The sequence below is a fragment of the Aquarana catesbeiana genome, linkage group LG04 (genome assembly GCF_042186555.1).
Source record: "Aquarana catesbeiana isolate 2022-GZ linkage group LG04, ASM4218655v1, whole genome shotgun sequence".
NCBI lineage: Eukaryota > Metazoa > Chordata > Amphibia > Anura > Ranidae > Aquarana > Aquarana catesbeiana.
The window spans coordinates 244131536-244156946 of NC_133327.1; the positions used below are offsets into that span (position 1 = coordinate 244131536).

Here is a 25411-nt window from a genome sequence, read left to right on the forward strand (position 1 = left end):
ACACACCGGTCAGCGCTTGCAGCCATTAACTGAGAGCGCTGATCAGCTGCTGGTTTTTCAGCATGCTTGTTCGACAGAAGCCGGTCGTGAGATTGGCTTCTCTTAGAGAAGTACCTGTACACACGGTCCGAATGTTGGCCGGTTTCTACTGTACCAGCTGATTTTGGCCGCAATTCGGCCCGTGTGTACAAGGCATAACTCTCTAATGCCCTGTACACACTACCGGTTTTCCTGTCGGAATAAACTCTGAAGGTTTTTCCGACGGAATTCCGCTGAAACTGTCTTGCGTACACACGATCACACCAAAGTCCGACCGTCAAGAACACAGTGACTTACAACACGTACAACGGGACTAGAAAAAGGAAGTTCAATAGCCAGTAGCCAATAGCTTCCATGTCGTACTTGCTTCAGAGCATACGTCGTTTTTGGTTCGTCGGAACAGCAAACAGACGAGCGGTTTTCCCGATAGGAATTGGTTCCGTCGGAAATATTTAGAACAGGTTCTCTTTCTAGGTCCGTCAGAATTTTCGACGTAAAAAGTCCAAAGAGGCATACACATGATCGGAATATACGATGAAAAGCTCCTGTCGGACATTTTCTGTTTTTTCTGCTCGTGTGTATGGGGCATTTGGCTCGGTTCACACTAGTGCGGTCCATACGGCCCACATTTGCTGGAGCAGGGCAGCCCATTCATTTGAATGGGTTGCTGTGCCACATGAATTGCTCCCCGTCTTTCTACCCACTGGAATGATTATTCCTCACTTCCTGTCTCTGCAGTAAAGGGAAAGTGGCAGATCCACCACTCCAGGACCACAGTGGATCTTGCAGTAAAATGCCCCTCCCCTTTAAAATATCCTTCTATTAGGTATATGAAGTAAATGCCACAGGGGTAGAAAAGAGGGGTAAAGTGTTAGTGGGTACCATCATCCTTCAGACATATAGTGATAAAGAGAGTTGGGGAGGAATGACAAGTCCTACCTCACCACCAGAAACCAAATGGAGTAATCGCGGTACCTCATAAGATCATACAGAGTAGGTAAAATTTCAATTTATTCAAAAATAAACATTAAAAGAAATCTATACATACATAATATAATGTTTATTTTTGAATAAATTGAAATTTTACCTACTCTGTATGATCTTATGAGGTACCGCGATAGTCCATTTGGTTTCTGGTGGTGAGGTAGGACTTAATTGGAGAAGTCCTTGTCATTCCTCCCCAACTCTCTTCTATTAGGTATAAAATATACCTGTTAAAAAAATTAAATAAATAAAAAGTTTGGTGTATTACTCCAGCTACAGCAGACTAAGGCCCTATACACTCTGCAGATTTTTGTCTTCAGATTTACCAAAACCACGTATTGCAAGGGCTGGCCTGATTGCATACAAATTGAAACTCTTAAGGTTTGACCTCATATTATATGGTTTTGGTAAATCAGAAGACAAAAATCTGCAGAGAATTGAATAGTATGTATGGGGTCCGAGAGTGATTGTCCTTGGGCTGGTTAACTCTGCACTTAATCCTTCACACATGACGGTAGCTACCACCACATATGTTAATGGAAACAAGAACTGTCCACGCGCTGCCATGGCCAGACAGGATTGTAACAGATTTTTAAAAATGGTAGCCCTCACAACTAAATAACCCTTTTGCTGCCACCGACTTAGTACTTTTGTCTGCAGCAGCAGAGGGGTTTTACACACACACACTCTGCATAAATGCATGTAAGACTCCTTTCACACTGAGGCATTTTTCAGGAGCTACAGTGCTAAAGATAGTGCCTGCATAGCGCCTGAAAAAAGCCTCAGCTGCAAACCCAGTGTGAAAGCCCGAGTGCTTTCACACTGGGGCGCTGCGCTGGCAGGGCGTCACAAAAAGTCCTGCCAGCAACTTCTTTGCAGCTAATACACCGTCCCTGCCCATTGAAAGCAGTGGGGCAGCGCTGCTATACCGCCGGCAAAGCACCACTGCAGAGGTGTTTTGTGAGCGCATTTAACCCCTTTTTGGCCGCTAGTGAAGGTTAAAACCGTCCCGCTAGCGGCGGAATAGCGCCGCTAAAACTACGGTATAGCGGTGCTAAAACTAGCGCTGCTTTACCACTGATGCCCGGGGCGTCTCAGTGTGAAAGGAGTCTTAATGTCACAAGCTGAATATCCATTTTCAGATGTAAGCTGTCCGGTGGATCATTTCAATGGTCCCTTGGAATGGGCTTCCAGCCCCCGTGTAGTACTTGCACATTCGAACATAAACACATGTTTGCTCTCCATGTGTTACCCTCTATGTAGAAGAGAGAGCTGTAATTCTAAGGCCATCATTTTCAGCTAACGCTAAACTGATGATCTATAAAGGCTTTTAAAGCATTGCTTATAAAAAATTTAGTGTATTCCAGTTTGTTGCTGCTTCTCTGGCACATGCAATTTTAAGACTTGACATGTTTGGTATCTATTTGGTATCTATTTACCCGTTCAAGCTCATCTTTTAGATTTTACCGAAATAATAATATATTGCGTAATTACCCTCTTATGTTTTTATTTTATTGTTTTTCGTGTGCTTGTTCTTTAAAAATAAAACGTTATATGTACTTGTAGGACTATTGATGTAAGATATAAGGACAGAGTGTCCTGTGCTGGAAAAGCAATGGTTATACTGGATTTTTTTTGTATAACCATAATTTCTCTTGTTTTTGTACATGTGGCAGTAAGCCCCGGTTCACACAGGGGCGACTTGTCAGGCGACTTAGCCGCCTGACAAGTCGCGTCCCGTTCTGTACTACGGAACCGTTCTAATAGGAGCGACGCAAGTCGCTCCGACTTAGAAAAATGTTCCTGTAGTATTTTTGGGGCGACTTCAGGCGACTTGCATTGACTTCTATACAGAAGTCGTTTTGCAAGTCGCCGCTGAAGCCGTGTGCAGAGCGCCTCGGTGAGTCAACCTGCAAGTCAAGTTGCCCCTGTGTGAACCGGCACTTAAAAACTCTCTTTAAAAAGAAAAAATAATATATTGCGTTTTGTGTGCATTCAGATTAACTTTAGTGCTTTGTTTTTTTTTACTGGATCTGTGCGTTTGATGCAGCATTGCACTAATATTTAGTGACATAAAAAATTGCAGCTATCATCATTTTATTGTTCGGGTTGCTCTTTTCAGAAAATATATATTATGTTTGGTAGCTTTAACTAATCTTCAAACCTATTATCTGCTTTTTTACATGTGTGCAAAAAAATGCAAAAACGGCTCTGGCAACAAAATGTTTAACCACCTGCTTCCAAAGCATTCTGACACTTCTTTCCTACATGTAAAAAAATTATAATTTTTTTGCTAGAAAATTACTTAGAACCCCAAAACATTATATATGTTTTTTAAGCGGAGGCTGTAGAGAATATAATGGTGGGAGTTGAAATTTTTTATGTCACACGGTATTTGTGCAGCGTTTTTTTGTAAACGCAAATTTTATGAACAAAATTCACTCTAACGAATTGTAGTGCACACAAACACAATATAATACCCATTTTTTGGTAAAATTTAAAAGATGATGTTATACTGAGTAAAATAGATACTTAACATGTCACACTTTAAAAATGTGTACACCTGTGGAACAGCGCTAAGCTATGGTACCTAAAAATCTCTATAGATGACGTATTAAATTCCTTTACAGGTTACCATTTTAGAGTTACACATAAGGTCTGAGGCAAGAATTATTGCTCTCGTGCTGATGTTTACCTTGATACCTCAAGTGTGGTGCAATCGCCATTTATATATGCGTGCGGAACCGACGCATACGTTCGCCATTGTGCACAAGCACGGGAGGATGAGGGAGTTGTAAAAGTTTTTAATTATTATTTATTTTTTACATTGTCTCTTTAATTTGTTTTATTTTTGATCAGTTTTTTTTCTGTCACAAGGAACGTAAACATCCCTTGTGACAACAATCGTCGGTGACAGGTCCTCTTTACTGAGACACCTGGGGTCCATCAGACCCCATATGTCTTCTTTGCCCTGACCTGATGCTTGTACAATCTAGTAGTAGCTTGTAAACAGAGAACTGGAACCGGAAGTGACAAAATACCGGCCACTTCCTAATACCGTAGAGTTGGCCCGGAGATGATCAGGTCTCTGAAAACCTCTATGGTAACCCGGGGCAACCGCTAGCTTCAACGTTGGCCTCCCCGATTTGCATGGGAGAGCCTATAGAGGCACCAGAGGGTGGCGGGGTGGGTAAATCTGATGCATATCTCGCTTAGATCTAATGTCTTCCATCAGCCTGTTGAATCTTGTTATCTAAGTGTGTTTGTCTTTGTCTTTTTTTCTGATATTAAATGTTTACAGGTCTAATTGGAAGTCTTTTGAGGATTCTGACTAATGGAGATTTATGCCACTGCTGCATTCCTTCTTAGCAGATCTTTGTTCTGTCAGCAGTGCTTAAAGTGATTGTAAAGGCTCCTTTATTTTTATGTTTTTATAAATAACAAACATGTCATACTTGCCTGCTCTGTGTAGTGGTTTTGCACAGAGCAACCCGGATCCTCCTCTTCCCGGGTCCCTCTTTGTTGCTCCTAGTCCCTCCCTCCTTTAAGTGCTCCTCAGCCAACAGCTTGCTACAGGGGTCACCCAAGCCAAGTCAGACACGGAGCCCCAACCTGGCCCCGCCTCCTCTCTCCCCTGATTGGCTGACTGACTTTGACAGCCGCGGGAGCCAAAAGCGCAGCTGCTCTGTCTCAGCCAATTAGAAGGAGCGTACTGGATGGCTGAGGGGACATTGCTGGAGAGAGAAGGAGCTCAGGTAGGTAATTGAGGGGGTGCTGGGGGGGGGGCTGCTACACACAAAAGGTTTTTTATCTTGATGCATAGAATGCATTAACCGCTTACAGACGAGAAGATTTGGCTGCTTAATGACCAGGCCATTTTTTGCGATGTGGCACTATGTCACTTTAACTGACAATTGCGCGGTTCGTGCGACATTGTACCCAGACAAAATTTACGTCCTTTTTTTCTCGCAAATAGAGCTTTCTTTTGGTGGTATTTGATCACCTCTGCAGTTTTTATTTTTTGCGCCAGAAACAAAAAAAGAGCGTCAATTTTGAAGAAAAAAACAATATTTCTTACTTTTTGCTATAATATCCCCAAAAATGTTTTTTTTTTTTTTTAATTTCTTCATCAGTTTAGGCCGATATGTATTCTTCTACATATTTTTGGTAAAAAAAAAATCACAATAAGCGTATATTGATTGGTTTGCGCAAAAGTTATAGCGTCTACAAACTATGGGAAAGATTTATGTCATTTTTATTTTTATATTTTTTTACTAGTAATGGCGGTGATCTGCGATTTTTAGCTGTATTGCGGCAGACAGATTGGACACTTTTGACATATTTTTGGGACCATTAACATTTATACAGTAATCAGAGCAATAAAAATGCACTGGCAGGGAAGGGGTTAACACTAGGGGGCGATCAAGGGGTTAAATGTGTTTCCTAGTTAGTGTTTCTAACTGTATGGGGATAGGACTGACTGGGGGAGGAGACATATCGTTGTTCCTACTTTCTAGGAACAAACGATATGCCTCCTCTCCCCTGACAGAACAGGGATTTGTGTGTTTACACACACAAATCCCCGTTCTAGCTCTCGTTCACCGCAATCGCTGATGGCCACTTTGCCAACGTATATTGGCATGAGCCGGACGGCAAGTGGTTGAGATAATAAACCTTCTGCCTTTACAACTCCCTTAAAGCTAATCTGTATCAAATCAAAATGTGTCATCTTATCTGACTCCCACACAAACATCAGATTTAAATCTGACTGGTTTGTTACTGACTTAAAGTAGTTGCGTCCCCCCTCACCCCCCTTATACATACGTGAGCCCTATCCTGATTTATCACTTTGCATGAGAGCAGCGTATCTCCTGGCTTTGTCCCTCCTCATTGCATAGATTAATAGCAGCAGGAGCCATCTGTGACGAGGGAGTGGCCGGCAGGGCCGAGCCACCCTGTTTGTGTCAATAGATGCAGACAAGGTGGCTCGGGAGCAAGCCGCACAAGTGCCCCCATAGGAAGCTGCTTCCTACAGGGGCACCCGACGAAGAGGAGGAGCCCAAAGCATCAGTGGGGGACCTGAGAAGAGGAGGATTGGGGCTGCACTATGCAAAACGTTTTCATTTTTTTCCCCTTACATTGTTCCAATGTTTCTCTTGCTCTCTGTGTGATATGAAGACTGGGATCTTTTACACTCAGTATTTATCAAGCTAGACTTGATAAGGATATTGATGATTTTGGTTGGATAAGAATCAACATTTTGAGTAAGCAAAGAAACAATAGGAATTAAATGCAGTTCATGAAACCACTGCTATAAAGTGATTGTAAAGTCTAGTTTTTTTTTTTCTCTAAAAAATAAAAAACATGTCATACTTACCTGCTCTGTTGCAGTGGATTTGCACAGAGCAGACTGACTCCTCCTCTTCTTGGGTGCCTCTTTGGCACTCCTGGCCCCTCCCTCCTGTTGAATGCCCCCACAGCAAGCAGATTGCTATGGGGGCATCCGAGCCGAGGCACAGCTCCCTGTGTCCATTCAGACACGGAGCTCCAGTTCGGCCCTGCCCTTTCCCTCTCCTGATTGGCTAACTGACTTTGACAGCAGTGGGAGCCAATATCACCGCTGCTTTTCTCAGCTAGTCAGGAGGAGAGTCCCGGGCGGTCGAGGAACTTGTGGAACTGGTGTCACATTTGGCACCTTTCAGGGGGGAGGAGGGAGCAGATACCTGTCTAATACAGATATTTGCTCCCACTTCCTGGCATAGATCACTGCGGCGTTTGCGGTGACCTACGCCATTTCCGGCGCCTACTCTGTCCTCCCCCGCTGTATTCTGGAAGACACACAGGTCCCAGAACACAGCAGAGACCAGTGAGGACACGCAGCGCGACTCGCGCATGCGCAGTAGGGAACCAGGAAGTGAATTCGCATGGCTTCACTTCCTTGTTCCCTTACTGAGGATGGCGATGGCAGCAGCAGACGACTGCCAGATCGGCTTCGGCTGCCGACATCATGGGCTTCCTAGACAGGTAAGTGTCCATATATTAAAAGTCAGCAGCTGCAGTATTTGTAGCTGTTGGCTTTTAATATTTTTTTTCCGGCAGACCTCCGCTTTAATGCATAGAATGCATTAAGTTAAACTTTCTGACTTTACAACCACTTTTAATGAAGTATCTGAACAAAACTCTGTTTACAGAAAAGTTTGACCTTTGGTTCCCTACATATGTCTTATAGTTATTTCTGTATTTTTCAAATAGCTGATGTGTGAACTTGGGAATGATGTTATCAATAGTATATATGAAGCACAAGTGGACAAAATAGGTGTCAAAAAGCCTCAGAATGGATGTACAAGGTAGGTGTCTGTGTGCTATTTTATGCTTTTTTTTTAATATAATGTAAAGATGTTCCAGTTCACTTTGTATTGAAAATAATACATAAAACTTTTTTAAAGACTTTTACCATCCAGCAGGTGACACTAAATTTATTTCCACTTTTGTGCTAAGCTTTTGCTGCTTTGTTGTAAATACAGTGCCTTGAAAAAGTATTCATACCCCTTGAAATTTTCCACATTTTGTCTTGTTACACCCAAAAATGTAAATGTATTTTATTGGGATTTTATGTGATAGACCAGCACAAAGTGGCACATGATTGTGAAGTGGAAGGAAAATAATAAATCATTTTCAAATTTTTTTTTACAAATATGTCAAAAGTGTGGCGTGCATTTGTATTCAGCCCCCTTTACTCTGATACCCTAAAATCTAGTAGAACCTAATTAGTAAATAGTGTGTAATAATGTGTGTAATTTAATCTCAGTATAAGTACATCTGTTCTGTGAAGCCCTTGGAGGTTTGTTAGAGGACCTTCGTGAACAAACAGCATCATGAAGGCCAATAAACACACCAGACAGGTCAGGGATAAGGTTGTGGATAAGTTTAAAGCAGGGTTAGGCTATACAAAAATATCACAAGCTTTGAACATCTTACAGAGCACTGTTCAATCCATTATTTAAAAATGGCAAGAGTATGGCACAACTGCAAACCTACCAAGACATGGCCATCCACCTAAAATGACAGGCCGGGCAAGGAGAGCATTAATCAGAGAAGCAGCCAAGAGGCCCGTGGTAACTCTGGAGGAGAAGCAGAGATCCATAGCTCAGGTGGCAGAATCTGTCCGCAGGACAACTATTAGTCGTGCACTCCGTACTCCACAAATCTGGCCTTTATGGAAAAGTGGCAAGAAAAAAGCCATTTTTGAAAGAAAGCCATAAAAAGTCTTGTTTGCAGTTTGCAAGAAGCCACGTGGGGGACTTGGTAAACATGTCAAAAAAGTGTGTTCTGGGCAGATGAGACCAAATTTGAACTTTTTGGCCTAAAAGCAAAACGCTTTTAGGTGTGTGGTGGAAAACTAACTGCACATCACCCTGAATACACCATCCCCACTGTGAAACATGGTGATGGCAGAATCATGTTGTGGGGATGTTTTTCTTTAGCAAACACAGGGAAGCTGGTCAGATTTGATGGGAAGATGGATGGAGCCAAATACAGCGCAATCTTAAAAGAAAACCGGTTAGAGTCAGCAAAAGACTTGAGACTGGGTCAGAGGGTAACCTTCCAGCAGGACAACGACCCTAAACATACATCAGGAGCTACAATGGAATAGTTTAGATCAAAGCATATTCATGTGTTAGAATGGCCCAGTCAAAGAGTCAAAGTCCAGACCTAAATCTAATTGAGAATCTGTGGCAAGACTTGAAAATTGCTGTTCACAGACGCTCTCCATCCAATCTGACAGAGCTTGACCTATTTTACAAAGAAGAATGGGCAAAAATGTCACTCTCTAAATGTGCAAAGCAGGTAAAGACCTCCCCAAAAAGACTTGCAGCTGTAGTTGCAGCGAAAGGTGGTTCTACAAAGTATTGACTCAGGGGGGCAGAATACAAATGCACACCACACTTTTCACATATTTATTTGTAAAAAAGTTTGGAAACCATTTATCATTTTCCTTCCACTTCACAATTATGTGCCACTTTGTGTTGGTCTATCACCTAAAATCCCAATAAAATACATTCACATTTTTGGTTGTAACATGATAAAATGTGGAAAATTTCAAGTGGCACTGTAGTCCATGTTAAGCCATCTTCACACTAGTGTGCAATGGTTTGGACGCAGTGCGGGTGTATCTTCAGTTTTCAGGTGTGTTCCCTGCAGTTTTAGCCACGGCCAAGTCTTGAATGGTGCATTGTTGGTCTGTGCATCTTTGCGCAGCAGTGTGAAGCTGACCTTAAGGAACAGATTGTTGTAACAAGAAACCAGCTGAAAGAACCATTAAATAAATAAACTGGTAATAAACTTCAGTCGACCATTTTACCTCTTTTCTGTCCCGTTACATGTAAAAAGCGGAACCTTTTTTTTTTTTTTTCTGGGTTACCCTGTACTATCCCTTGTTGTTTACAATGTCCTCCACGTGTTTTAATTAGATGATGGCCATGTGATCTAGCTGCTAATGGTCAGATCAGAGGTCATTAGTTTAAGTAACTTGTAGCAAATTATGTTAGACCATTTCCATTTCATTTTTGGAATAACCTGGTGGGATCGTAGTGAGAAAACTTTTCTGACAGCACACATTTACAAAAGCATTATTTTTACGCTGAAAGACAGGAGAAAGAAGCATACATCAAAGCAAAGTATGTGGAAAAGCGGTTTGTGGATCTAAGTCGTGAATCAGCATTTGTAACAAGAAAGAAAAGCTCGAATGACAACCGCCTTAGTTCGACTGACAAAAGTCTAGGCGCAGAAGAAAACTCTAGAACGCCCACCAGACTATTAGGTAACTACAAATATGGTACTTCAGGTACACTTAATTTGATAACATGAATATCCTTCATTTTATGAATTCTTTGTATGCAAATTTCTGTAAATTTTTATATTTATGCTTTTTGAACACCTCAGTATTCAGTAAACACACCTATTGCTGCCCGAACAACATGGTTCTACTATTTAATCTACCATAGATGGTAACCTTTTAATGATAGGCAGAGCATTTAGTGTCTGTCTTATACATCTGAATAAAAACGAAAATTTGTCAGCACAAATGTCAGTGCCATTGACTGGCTGGATTTTTGACACAGGTCTAGGTGCCTGCACAAAGCCTCTGATCCTCTGTATAGAACCTGAAGGTCCTCAAAATTCAGAATGCTCTGCAATGCAAATGGCAAACCAGTTTCATGTTTTGCTGGGCCCAGACTGCCCCTTAGCACTTCATGCATCTTTCTGTTGTTTTATAAGACCACCTTTTAACAGTGATGAGTGAACAGCATAGAACAGTGAGGGGAGGTTTGTTTTATTGTTAAGCTGATTTTCTGAAGTGATCAGCTAGGCCTGTGTCTAAGATGCCAGGAGTTTTATATACAGTATGTGTATGCTTTCTGCACAGTACTGCATTCATATGATCACTGGAGAGCACAAACTGCTAGAAATAGGCGCCACCTGCGTGGATTCAGTTAGGCCCTACCAATACCTTCATCTCGTGTCACTCCAAACATGTAGCTGTGGAAAGCAGAATACACCTCTGCCTTCTTTTCAGCCCTAGTCTGTAGATGTGCATTCTGCACTGTAGCTAAACTTATGAGGGGCTCCTACTTCCTAGCATTTTGTGTTCTCCAGTGAATCAAGCAAAACAGTTTTCTAGTTCTAGTTTCTAGTCCCTTTTCTGTAGTTCTAGTGGAAATATAAACAGAAACCATGCAGTCTTTACGCTGGCCTGGCTCTGACACTTCTTTGTAGTGTAGAAAAATGCAAAGGTGAGAGATTATATTTGCAAAGTTGCTTGTTGTCTCTGGACATATTCAAAAAACACCGTATTTGTGGGGGAGGGAATGGACTGCCATAACTGAATGGATTGTGGTTAGTGACTCAAAGTACTGAAGTCATGGGATCAGCATGACAAAAAGGAATATTTATTATGTTTGTAGCTGGCTTGCTTTCACAATAAAGTCCAATTAAAAAAAAAAAAAAAAGTAAAGTTTTCCTTTAAAGTGAATGTAAACTCACATATACCCAGTGAAGTGAACAGCCACAGATGATACACAGGGATGAAACAAATCTTACATAAGTTTTACATGTATATCTGCTGTCTTCACCTTTACCCACTGTTTAGAAAGTGCACATCCTGTTAATTTTTCACTTCCTCATTCATCTGTAGGAGGAGATCATTGCTAGACACTGTGGGAAAGTTGATTGGAAGAAAGGCACACACCCCCTCCCCACTCATGCAGAGTGTGCCTGTGAATTATTTAGCTGGCTGCTAATCTAGTTGTAGCAACCTCCTCTGACACACAGGTCTATCTCCAGCCTCAGAGAGCTTGTCAAAAGTTATCAGGCTGATAACAGAGGAACTGGTCATGACAGAGCTGCCAGACTATGTGCTTTGAAGAAAGATAACTAAACACTGCAAATAGATGTGACCAGCTCAAATTTCATGAATCGGGTTTACATCCACTTTAATTATGTGTTCACAGGTTACTATATATTCTAAGGCACCTTTCCAAGAGAGCATAGTGTTGTGTTCACTATGCATTGTCCATTGGACTTGTGTAGAATTTGAGTATGGCCAGTGCATTGGTTGCCTGTAGTCACACAGCCTCTAAGTACTGAATAGAATCAAATATAAAGGCCATGGTCAGCCATTAGCTGCCTATATGTGATTGGTTTTTCATGTTTGTACATGAGCTTATGCTTGCCTGCTGTTTTAATGCATACTGCACATACAGTATATACTGACAGTGTTGCTTGCAAACCTAAATCATACCATTCTTGTGTTTTACTCTTCTTTTTAAATGCAGAAGGATTGTGTCAGAATATCACCATGGACATGTATTCTCTTTGAGTTGTTTGTTAAAGCTGCCTAAAAACCCCTTTTACATCTAGATTGTATTCTGCTAGCATTGTAGATGACTGTACAGGGTCTGTATCAGTAAATGGAGTGTAATTTTCCTTCAGACTGAATGCAGTGTTATGCCAGCTGTCTCAACCTTAAAAGTGATGACTTTTTGTTGCACAAAATTTTTTTTAGGTTATTCCTAAACAATACAAAAGCCATGAACTGGAAGCAATAGTACAATATAGGGGTACAAATGAAAAATCAAAGTAAGGCAGGCTTTTTGAAAAACACAATACACGAGCCAAGAACATCAGTTAGGATGAAATATGCAGAGCAGCGACATGGCTGGGATGAGAAACATGTACAGGTCTAGCGCAGTGAGCCATCCAGAAACAGGAATGTTTTTCGCTAGCTGTAAAAAGTGCCTTGCTGAATGGAGGAATAAAAAGAAGAAAAAAGAGGGTAGGTCCCTCAGCTCTTGCAACCACAAAGGCAAAAGTGGTGGGTACGGGGTAGGGAGAGATAGATGTGCTCATCACCTTGGGCAGGATTATAAGGAAATTAGGAACAGGTAAGGAAGAAGAAAAGAAAAAAACTGGAAAACTCGCTTGGGAGGAGAGAAAGGGAATAGAAAGGGGAGGGAGAGGGGACCCTCATGGGCTGACCAGGGGGGCCTCACTGCTTGTCACCGAAAAAACCCACAAAGAGAACAAGTTATGATCTATATTCATCTGAGTGTTGTAATCAATCCAGGGGCTCCAGACCTTGAGGTACTGGCGGGTGTCTCTTTAATGATGTGAGCTTCTCGTGTACCCTAATGCCCATAGATCTCTGTTCTGCTTCAGCAAGATTAAGAAAATCTTGTCCCCACACTCTAGCAAGGTTTTGCCGGGCTGCCAGGAACACAAACACCTCTAGTTTCCTCTCCTTACTTGATAAGGACAAGATTGGTTCATGTAGCAGGGCTTCCCAGAGGTTACAGGCCAAGGGGACGTTGAGCATAGACCGTATCATGGCATAGACTCGTGTCCAAAACCAAAACACCTTTGGCCAAGTCTACCAAATGTGGAGGAGGGTGCCCCCTTGCTTACAGTCCCGAAAGCACATCAGGGAAACTGAGGGGGTAAACAAGGTGATAACGTTTTGAAATGGTACGCAACTGACATACAGTATTTCCATTGTAGCTCCTGTGGCATGGGGGATTGTTCAGCTCAGTGGTAGATGCGTTTTCATGTAGTAAGTCCACATCAGACAGGCGTTTATAGTTAAGGGCCTGGTAGCCCATGTTTATTAAATGATAAAAAGAAACAAAAGTCCACTCAGGAACCCCACGCAGGGGTTTAAACGTCATTCAGACACAACTGAAAATACAAGCCCACCTGGCTACTCTTCAACAGCACTGTTGCTACAGGTACTGGTCCCTCAAACCACCAGCTCTTGCAGGCCCACAGTCTTGGATGCACACAGTTTCGGGCTTCTTAAACGCGCACAGGTTTCAAGCCCGTCAATGCACACTGCTTCTGTCTTCACACAGAGAAACTCACTAGGAGCCACTGCTCCAACTCCACCTTCCTTCCACCTTCTGCTCTCACCAGCCCCTCGTTATATGGGCTGTGTGCAGCTGGGCACACACCCTACTTGCTATCCTCAAGACCCGGACACAGGGTTGGAGATCCTGTCCCACCCATGACTCTCAGGGATCACCAAACTACAGAATCCCATCCGGAACTAGCAAAACCTGGAGAAAACTGACAGAGCAGTTTTCTTCATTTAAACTCTACATTCTGTAGTCTTGCAGTCCGCAGATATGCAAACTCTGTGTGTCTTTTACCTCCAATTTCATAGGGACAGAGCCTCGCTCTTCCACAATGGAAATATAATTGGTTATTTCGCTGCCTAAAAAAAAACAGCACTATACATTTGCTGGAGTGTTTATACCATTGATGTGATCCTTTACACCTAAGATACACTAACAAAATATTCTATGATTCTGTATCATTTTATTAATTTATAATAAAAAAAGATTTTGAAAACACTAGTTAGGGCACACAAAATGTGTTATTCATGGCAATCATAATATTCAAAGTAAGGAAAGAAGAAAAGAAATAAGCGAAAGTAAAGATTCTTATACAGAAGTCCTCTTGGGTGATTATTATGAGACTTTGTTTAAAAAATCCATCGTACAGTACTGTGGTGGAAGTAATTCAAGAATAAGGCCGGCTATAGACGGTTCGAATCTCGGCTGGTTCAGCAGGAATTGGCCGAGATTCGAATCGTGTACTGGCAGCCTGAATGTACCAAGTTGATCGATCAAACAGCTTGGGTACAACCAGCCTGCCCGATTTACTTGTGATTTATTTCTAGCAGCAGCTATAGCAGCTAGCAATAATAACTGTCTTCTTCCGGCAGGGACGGCTTCCCCCGCCCTCCCTGTGGGAGAAAACAATGTCTTGGCAGGAGGTATTCCCCTGCCAGAACTGTCTGTGTTGATCGGGGAATCGTGCAAATTTCTTTCCTGCAACCTGTGATTGCAGGAAAGAAATTCACACCGTCTATGGCCTGTCTTACTAAAAAAAACTTGCAATTTGAATTCCCTTGTGAGTAAGATCAGGCTTTATAATGTCTGCAGACCAAAGTGGACCTAGCATCAGATATGTTTTATGTTACAACCATGCATTTTATAAGCCTTGTAGGTATTACCTCACAGTGAGATCACAGTATTCCCGACTACGCTTTCATCTACTGTCCACTGGAGGCTGGTGCCATCTTTGTTCAGAGATGGCACAATTACAGTATGTAAACCTCTTGTGTTGGTGCACTCCTAGAGGATTATAGTATGCCTCATTTCTCCTCCCCTAGCAGCTATATAATGGTTATGTAGGGGACATGAGGGAGGAGGTAGAAGAGCTGCCAGCATAGACAAGAATTAGATACTTTCAGAAGAGGAGAGGGTAAAAAATGCAGAGTGGATGGAGCTGTGCTAGGGAATTGTCTTTCTGGGGAAGTAAAATGTGCACTAGCCTTTGTGTTCTAAGCTGTATGTGCACATGAATCACACAAATCCTCAGTGCTTGTCTTAGGTTTGCCCTCACTGAAAGACATTGAGAGGCTGTGCCCAGGCCAAGGTCGACATTGCTTTTTATAATAACAGACACAATTCTTGAAAAACAAAATTATTGCTATATTTTAGTAAATTGCTAGGTTTTTTTTTTTTTTTTCTGGCTTGCAGAGTTACAGATTAGTGCACGTCAGGAAAATTCTGAATGCTAAGTGAACAAAAAATGTATCCAGACATATTTTATGGTTTAGCATTGCTTAATTTTAAGTAATCATCATGACCATTGAAAAGAATATACTGACATGTGAAAACTTGAACTTGTAAACAGGGTGTGAAGTACTGAAATGTGAACTTTGTAATTGTGTGGGAGTTAATACTCTCCCTTACAAAAGTATTTATTTTTTTATGGATTAAAGCCAATGCAGTCAATGCTGTATGTGAAACCTGCCCGACTAAGTTAATGCTCTGATAAACCTATTGTGTGCATACCTTCAAAGTTCTTAGATCTATCAAAATCATTCATATGGCCTAAACAGACACACTCTCTATACTAGGGGTCTCAAACTCAAATTGGCAGAGGGCCACATGACAAGTTTTCATATCTAATGGGGGCCGCATGCAAACTTTCAAAACTTCAAAAAACGATAAACTATAGCAGCAATAATATATTATACCTAGCACTGATGTCAGCAAACAAATTATTAACCCATCACTGATGTCAGCAAACCCACTATTAACCCCCAGCACTGATGTCAGCAAACTCATTATTAACCCCCAGCACTGATGTCAGCAAACACATTATTAACCCCCAGCACTGATGTCAGCAAACACATTATTAACCCCCAGCACTGATGTCAGCAAAAGCATTATTAACCCCCAGAACTGGTGTCAGCAAACGCATTATTAACCCCCAGCACTGGTGTCAGCAAACGCATTATTAACCCCCAGCACTGGTGTCAGCAAACGCATTATTAACCCAGCACTGATGTCAGCAAACGCATTATTAACCCCCGGCACTGATGTCAGCAAACACATTATTAACCCCCAGCACTGATGTCAGCAAACGCATTATTAACCCCCAGCACTGGTGTCAGCAAACGCATTATTAACCCCCAGCACTGGTGTCAGCAAACGCATTATTAACCCCCAGCACTGGTGTCAGCAAAAGCATTATTAACCCCCAGCATGGTGTCAGCAAACGCATTATTAACCCAGCACTGATGTCAGCAAACGCATTATTAACCCCCAGCACTGATGTCAGCAAACGCATTATTAACCCCCAGCACTGAAGTCAGCAAACGCATTATTAACCCCCAGCACTGGTGTCAGCAAACGCATTATTAACCCCCAGCACTGGTGTCAGCAAACGCATTATTAACCCCCAGCACTGGTGTCAGCAAATGCATTATTAACCCCCAGCACTGATGTCAGCAAACGCATTATTAACCCCCAGCACTGAAGTCAGCAAACGCATTATTAACCCCCAGCACTGGTGTCAGCAAACACATTATTAACCCCCAGCACTGATGTAAGCAAACGCATTATTAACCCCCAGCACTGATGTCAGCAAATGCATTATTAACCCCCAGCACTGGTGTCAGTAAACGCATTATTAACCCCCAGCACTGGTGTCAGCAAATGCATTATTAACCCCCAGCACTGATGTCAGCAAACGCATTATTAACCCCCAGCACTGATGTCAGCAAACGCATTATTAACCCCCAGCACTGATGTCAGCAAACGCATTATTAACCCCCAACACTGATGTCAGTAAATGCATTATTAACCCCCAGCACTGGTGTCAGCAAACGCATTATTAACCCCCAGCACTGGTGTCAGCAAACGCATTATTAACCCCCAGCACTGATGTCAGCAAACGCATTATTAACCCGCAGCATTAACCCCCACACTGCACAAATCCCCCCACACTCCAAAAAAAAAAACCCCACACTGCACACATTTCTACCCCAGTCACCCCACTAAGGACTTTGCCTCAGTGTGATCGCTCACTCACCTTTCCTGGCAGTCAGGATCATCTGCCCCCCCGAGTCCTCCCCTCCTGGCTTCCACACATGCCTAGTGACAGGGGACCCAGAGAACACAATCTCCCACCCTGAGGTCAGTGCCTAGGTGGGCGGGGCGATGGGCGGATCCTTCCTCCGCTCTGTTCTCTCTCTGGGCTGTAGCAGCGTGCAGCGGAGAGGACAGAGCAGATGGAGAGGAGCAGATGGAGAGGTAAAGCTCTTCGGCGCCTCCCCCTTTGCGGTGCAGTGCAAAAAGACGTCCTAGATCGGCCCTGCCTGCGGGCCATTTTTAACAAGGCCGCAAATGGCCCATGGGCCAGTACTTTGAGACCCCTGATCTATACTATTCTTTTCAACAAACATCTTCCCATAAGCTAGTATGTACATTGAACGCATCTTATGCATATCAGACATCCAAAAGCCCCGAGACTGCTACTATAGCTGCCATTTTGGATGTGATATCGGCAGACTCCGCTGTCTGTCAACTGACACTCCATAGTATTCCTCTTCTCTCCTCCCCTAGCAGTTATATGAGATGTTATACAGGGAGATGAGGGGAGGGACTGATGAAGATTCTAGGCCAGCACAAAGAGTAATTAGATGCTCTCAGCAGAGGGAGGGGGCTATGCTAGATAATTAATGTGATTGTAAGGGTTCGTTTAAAAAAAAAAAAAATAACAAACATATACTTACCTCCACTGTGCAGCTCGTTTTGCACAGAGTGGCCCCGAAGCTGCTCTTCTGGGGTCCCTCGGCGGCTCTCGCGGCTCCTCCCCCACATCAGATAACCCCCTGGGAGAAGCACTCTCCCGAGGGGTTATCTTGCAGGCGCGCTCCCGAGTCCAGCATTTGGCGTCCATAGAGGCTGAATGCAGGACTCTTCCCTGCCCCCGGCGCACGCGTCATTAGATTTCATTGATGGCAGGGGGAGCCAATAGCTGCGCTGCTATCAGTCTATCCAATCAAGAGCCGAAAACCCCGGGCAGAGAGACGGCGCTTCCCTGCGGGTCAAGTTCTAGGGCTCAGGTAAGTAAAACGGGGGGGCTGGGGGGCCGGTCACTGCCAGATGTTCTTTCACCTCAATGCATCTGATGCATTAAGGTGAAAAAACACGTACCTTTACAACCCCTTTAACTCTTTCCGAAGAATTTACGTTTGCTATCAAGTTCAGAGTTGCAATAAATAATTGTTTATGGAAAGGAAGTACGCAAGTACACATTTGAAATACCAGGGTGGTGCCATGGTCTCTTTAAGGTTTACACATTTGTTATGGAGCAATACATTTCCTTGGTTGGTGCATACATATCTGAGCATACAGGTACATTATACAATATCTCACAAAAGTGAGTACACACCTCACATTTTTGTAAATAATTTATTCTCACTTTTCATGTGACAACACTGAAGAGATGACACTTTACTACAATGTAAAGTAGTGAGTGTACAGCTTGTATAAAAGTGTAAATTTGATGTCCTCTCAAAATAACTCAACACACAGCCATTAATGTCTAAATCGCTGGCAACAAAAGTGAGTACACCCCTAACTGAATATTTCCAAATTGGGCCCAAAGTGTCAATATTTTGTGTGGCCACCATTATTTTCCAGCACTGCCTTAACCCTCTTGGGCATGGAGTTCACCAGAGCTTCACAGGTTACCACTGGAGCCCTCTTCCACTCCTCCATGATGAAATCATGGAACTGGTGGATGTTGGAGACCTTGCGCTCCTTCACCTTCTGTTTGAGGATGCCCCACAGATGCTCAATAGCGTTTAGGTCTGGAGACATGCTTGGCCAGTCCATCACCTTTACCCTCAGCTTCTTCAGCAAGGCACTGGTCATCTTGGAGGTGTGTTTGGGGTCATTATCATGTTGGAATACTGCCCTACGGCCCAGTCTCCGTAGGGAGGGGATCATGCTCTACTTCAGTATGTCACAATACATGTTGGCATTCATGGTTCCCTCAATGAACTGTAGCTCCCCAGTGCCAGCAGCACTCATGCAGCCCCAGACCATGACACTCCCACCAAGCATGACTGACGGCAAGACACACTTGTCTTTGTACTCCTCACCTGGTTGCTGCCACACACGCTTGACACCATCTGAACCAAATAAGTTAATGAATCCAGTAATCCATGTCATTTGTTTGCGTGTGTCTGGGCCCTGCAGACCAATTTGATGCAGTGTGCGGCGAATGGTCTGATCACTGACAGGCTGACCGCCCGCCCCTTCAACCTCTGCAGCAATGCTGGCATCACTCATACGTCTATTTCCCAAGAACAACCTCTGGATAGGATGCTGAACATGTGCACTCAACTTTTTTGGTTGACCATGGCGAGGCCTATTCTGAGTGGAACCTTTCCTGTTAAACCGCTGTATGGTCTTGGCCACCGTGCTGCAGCTCAGTTTCAGGGTCTTGGCAATCTTCTAAAAAGCCTAGGCTATCTTTATGTAAAGCAACAATTATTTTTTTCAGATCCTCAGAGTTCTTTGCCATGAGGTGCCATGTTGAACTTCCAGTGACCAGTATGAAAGAGTGAGAGGGATAACACCAAATTTAACACACCTGCTCCCCATTCACACCTGAGACCCTGTAACATTAATGAGTCTCATGATCACACCGGGAAGGGAAAAATGGCTAATTGGGTCCAATTTTGGACATTTTCACTTAGGGGTGTAAGACATTAATGGCTATGTGTTGAGTTATTTTGTAGGGACAGCAGATTTACACTGTTATACAAGCTGTACACTCACTACTTTACATTGTAGTAAAGTGTCATTTCTTCAGTATTGTCACATGAAAAGATATAATAAAATATTTACAAAAATGTGAGGGGTGCACTCACTTTTGTGAGATACTGTATATTAACACTCCTTCTTGGTGATTACTACTATAGCTGTAAAAAGATCAATATCAAACTAAGGCCTTCCAACCCTCCCAGCTTCACTGCTTTCTGTGGATTAAAACCCAGTATATGCTTAGATCTGTGATCTTTGATTGTTAAAACTGACACTTTCTCTTTCATCTCAGAACTGTCTGTTTTCACTTGACCCTTTTCCTTCTTTCACTGCCTGCTCTATGCTTTGCTAACTTGCATGTCCCCAGCGGTCGCTGTTACCAGCGATGAAGCCAGACGGGAGTCTCTGTTCTGTCCTGATGAGCTAGACTCGCTCTTCTCCTACTTTGATACCTCTTCAAAGCTGCGTAGTAGTAAGTAACAAATCTTGTATGGTGTGGACTGTTTGCTGTGTTAGCTGACCATGTCCAGACTTTACCATTTGCTTCTTGCTAACCATTCTTAATGCTGGATTTCCTCTTCCACTAATCAGTATGCTGGAATGTATATGTCTTAAAACAGAGCTCCAGGCAAAAAACCTGATCTCAGGATCTCCATTCTGTATCCCAATTTTACATCATGTAACAGAAAGTATCCTTCATCTGTACAGTTCAACTCCACCTCCCTGCCCCCCCAAAAATCCCTAAACTCTGGTAATTACATTTACTGCTCTGATTTTATTGACTGAATACATTCACTTGAAAAAAAAAAAAAATGGCAGTTAGAATTCTGCTTCCCTAATCACCTCCCCTCTCCCATCCTACTGATTGGACAATGCAGTAGATATTAATGGAATAAAGTGCTCTTCTCTGTAATGTTTTCACATGCTCACAGGGTTAGAGCTATAATTGGCGTACAATGCTGGCCTTCCTTCTTCCAGCCTGGGTGCTGCTTTATAGGTGATTGCTTTTAATTAAGCCTATGTTTAAAGGGAATGTAGAGTGGTTTTGTATTCTATCTTCACTATAGCCACGACTAAAAGATATATTGCTGGTTAGGTAAATATATAATGCATGGTGTATTACAGTATAACAGATGTACATACAATGATGTGAAAAAAAAAAAGCATTAGATGACTTTTTTCCCTATATTTCACCATATTGTATATTTTCCTGATAATTAGAAATGAAAGAATTATACTGTGAAATAATAAAAGGGCAGAAAAATATGACTCCCTTCCATACTGTGTGATTTAAAGTGCACCAGACCATTAAAAATGTAAGTCCTGCCTAAAAGTGGGCAATGTTGCCTTTATTGGCCAGATAAGGCTGTCAATGAAACAAGCACCAGTACACTCAACACATGCACTTGCTTGATCCCAGCCTTATGGACTGCAGAGGAAACTTGGTGGAGAATCTTTCTGCATTTTTTTTTTTAACGGATTGAACTGCCAGCTGCAAATAGGGATTTTTCCAGGTAGAAGAAAATGAGAAAAAAATGTAGTTTTGACCTGGTGATCCAGCCAGTAATCTAGGATTTTTCAACTTCATTTAACAAACTAAACTCCCATCTATATATAGACATGCAGCCGCTCAAAGCTGTACACATGCCTTGGCCTGATTCTTTGTTGCAACAATAATTAAACGACATGTCATGTTCGACAGGTAGTACCACCTCATAAAATTACCTATTGAAGTGTATTGTGCTGTGCCAAACCACCATGCAACCAAGTGCATTGCTTGCGGTGGTTTAGCCTTTTAAAGGTTAAACAGGCAGTGAGGAGGCAAAATATTGCCTCCTCACTGCTTTTCAAACACCCTCCGAAAAGCGTTCCATGGACATTTCAGAGGGCCGCCAATTATAGCCACCAACGTGAATGAGCTCTTAGAGGATGATATATATATTGATTATATATATATATATATATATACTCGAGTATAAGCCGACCCAAATATAAGCCGAGGCACCTAATTTAACCACAAAAAACTGGGAAAACTTATTGACTCGAGTATAAGCCTAGGATCAGAAATGCGCAGCTACTGTAAGTGGAATAGAGGGTCAACAGTGCCCATTTGCAGCCTCACTGTGCCCTTTTGCAGCCATAGGTCCCCCGAACTTCAAACCCGGTAGTTAAGGGTTCCTAGATGCCCCCTAGCAGCAGCCAAAATTTGGGGTCCCTGGAACCAAAGGGTCCCGAAATGACATTGCTGCAGATGGACACAGTTGACTGACTGTGGCCCCTTATCTCTGAGCCACTTGGTGCTAGGAACCCAGTGGAACCCAAATTTGGATATGTTGTAGTGCTAGTTCCACTGGGTTAGCACACCAAATTTGGGGTTCCTAGCACCAAGTGGCCCCGTGGTACGGGGCCCCAAAGTCGGTTCTGATTTGTCATTCTCTGCTGCAGAAAAGTGCTTGACTCGAGTATAAGCTGAGGGGGGCAATTTCAGCACAGAAAAAGTGCTGATAAACTCGGCTTATACTCGAGTATATAAGGTATATAAAATTATACAATATAATTTGTTTATATATAAGTGGTTTATTAGCGATCACATACCCTCTGTTCACAGCTGCGTAAGAAGCTCAGGGAGATGGAGGAGAAACAACAGCACACTGGTCTTCCCAGTGAATCACTGTGCAGAGGGAGGGGGGTGTCAGGAGAAGTCTGATCATTTGAGGAGAGTAGGCTGAGTGCTCAGAACAGCTAGAGAACTGACCATGCCTAGTGTGGTCGGTTTTTAATAGGAAAGCAGAAGGATTGGCAGAAACACCAGGGATTTCAACACAAAGGAAGCAATACAAAGAGAACAGGATACTTTTTCATAAAAGTACATGGTATAACAGGAACATATCAGGAATAATGGTTTTAATGACATGAATAAAAGCTGACTGTGTAAAATGCTTTGTTTCGGGCCTTGTAACTGGTCTGTTGAAGGAAGTTGGAAAAATAATGGCCAGATCACTAGGTGAAAAAAATAAAACAATGCATTAAAAAAAGCTAACACAGCCACCATGACTAAGAATTGGTAAACTGCGGTATATAAAATGTTTATTTTTTGGGTTCAATATTTGATACATATAAATGATTGTACATTTATTCATTTATTATGTGTACATTGTAGCTCAAGTCCCTTAGTACAATCTGTATTTGATTTTACTAGTGAAGAGCAATGACAGCGGAATTCAGTTCAGCTCAGAGGGTAGCCGAGAGCTTCTGGCATCCACTGTGTCTTCCATCAGTTTGTATGATGCAGGTGGGTGCCCTTTACTAACAGTTGCTATTAAGGGATACCATCACTTAGCTTTTAGTGCCTACTGAGCTAGTATTATGTGTCAGTTTCCTATATTGGCTGTGTGACTAGAGTGTAGCTCATTGCTATGGCTGCCTTAACTCAGGGCTAGGTAAATGCGCGGAGCCAGGTAACCAGTGCAAGTAAAACTTTCATATAATGCTTGAATCTTTTGATTTTATTAGAAAAAACTTGGCTGTACATAACTACTGACTGACTCCTGACTGTTACTTTAATTTTTCTACTGAACTATAAACCTTTTCAATCCAAGTATTTTTTCAACTTATTGATTGATGATATCAGGAAGTCCGATAATGTTGACATTATTTTTTAAATGACCAAAAACAGTGGAATGCAATAGAGAATTCCTTGTCCTATTCCAGAGCTAGATCGAAAAGATGTAAAACGGGATTCTGCAGAATTTCAAGAGACAGACACTAAAAAGCTTCCTCCAGGGCTGCGGTTGTACCAAGCTGCCTATAAGCAAAACCTTCCTGCAATGTCTGAGGCCTTGGCTCATGGAGCAGAAGTGAACTGGGTGAACACCAAAGAAAACAACTCTACACCACTAATACAAGCAGTGCATGGGGTATGTGTAACCTAAATGTGTATGCATGTGCCCTTGTTTATTTATTGCTCTCCAGTAACATGGGGTGCTGGATCTTCTAGAAAGTCAGTAATTATTGAACCAAAGCTTTCTTGTCTCTGGGAAAATTTGTTGAAATGACTTTAACTTATTTCTATCAATATAAACTATATGGGGCAAAAAATAAAGCACTGAAACTGACATTCACCAAACATCCAGTAGTGGTGAATCAATCACTGTCATTTAAATTCACCAACCTGGAAAATCTGCATTTGATGTTTGGGGAATGCTGGATTCACTGCTTTATAAATATGCCCTTAGGCCCCTTTCACATGGGCTGCCTGATCAGGTCCGTCTGTCAGTTTTTCCGGCAGACCTGATCGGAAGCTCCATTTACCTCTATGTAGCGACGGATATCAGCGGTGACATGTCCGTTGACATCCGGTCCGCCAATTCCAGATGGATGGAGACCCTATTTTTTCCATCCGTCTGGCGGATGGAATTGGATGAAAATGGACAGGCGGATCCGTTTTCATCCGATCTCCCATAGAGGACATTGGGTCTCTGACAGGTCTGTCTCAGCACAGTGCTCTGCGACAGCCCTGTCATCTGCCTGCTCAACGGGGATCAACGGACAGCCCCATCTGAAAGGTGTCTTAGTGTTTACTGCCATTGTTGGTGAAGACTGAGCAGAAACCTGCAGCCGCTATAAACAATGTGTGTGTGTGTGTTTTTTTCTTTTTTTGTTGTTGCTGTAAGACAAATGTTTCTTTTTCAGAGATGTATGCATGTTTCTGCAATGTATGCATTTATAGCACGTCTGCTCATCTTTCTTGTTTTGCAATGAAAATATTTTAGCAGAATGACATATATTTTGTAAAGTGCAGAAATTGTCCACTTTTTAGTATGCTCCTGTAAAAATGTACTCTATTCTATGCTGTATGTGTGGGCGAGGTCTCATGATAACTAGAGCTTAAAATAAAGCCTATTACAATGCCCTGTGTTTTTGCATTTCACTAACACAGCACTATATACTACATAATGTTGATGGAAACTTTCCTATCAGAGGTCAATCTTATTGAAACCAGCATTTTTACGTTCAGGCAAATATAATACAGCTATGTATATATTAAAAGAAACCATAAAATTTACACTTAAATAAGCTATAGGAAGTACTTAAATAGCTCAATGTGCATCAGGACTCCCACAACAAGAGGGGGGGTCAGCACTGTACCAGAACCCTATTGCTTTACACAATACTGTCAGAGCCTGTCCCTGTGCACATTCTTACAGGATTGAAGAACACAGGATTGTCCAGGCTGGAACTGATTTCTGCCACTGGCTGGTCATCTGAGCACTTTAAGAAGAGCCTACACGTGTAATGGTGTTGCTTTGCTTTGCTGATTGCACTTTACACCAAATACAAACACTGTGGGACTTATTTATTGTTTCTTTTGGACTTTTTTTACTTTTTATCACTCTACAAGATTTCTCATAATGGCGCTACACTTTATTTTGCGTATTCACTGTTATGGACTGGTTATATTGCCTTTTTGTGTAAGAAGACTCGCTTATATTGTTTTGTATCATAGCGCAGATTTTCTCACTTAGATTTTTTCATATTGTTGTACCGTTTTTCCAGGGATCTCTAGTAACCTGTGAGTTTTTATTGCAAAATGGGGCCAATGTGAATCACCTTGATGCAAAAGGAAGAGGACCGTTACATCATGCTACAGTGCTAGGCCATACAGGGTAAATAGCATTTTCTATGAGACGTTAAAA

At 42.3% G+C, this 25411-nt stretch overlaps 1 protein-coding gene across 2 annotated transcripts in view; it reads left to right on the plus strand.

Annotated features, from left to right (window-relative positions):
• Positions 1–25411, plus strand: part of ACAP2 (ArfGAP with coiled-coil, ankyrin repeat and PH domains 2) — a 176500-nt gene that overhangs the window by 132196 nt on the left and 18893 nt on the right. The window contains exons 16-20 of one of the 2 annotated variants that reach the window (XM_073626342.1): positions 7276–7370; positions 9672–9844; positions 22915–23007; positions 23427–23632; positions 25272–25381. In XM_073626342.1, the coding sequence (XP_073482443.1) occupies positions 7276–7370; positions 9672–9844; positions 22915–23007; positions 23427–23632; positions 25272–25381 (677 nt within the window). The remainder of the gene's footprint in view (positions 1–7275; positions 7371–9671; positions 9845–22914; positions 23008–23426; positions 23633–25271; positions 25382–25411) is intronic. The other variant, XM_073626343.1, reaches the window with a different exon arrangement.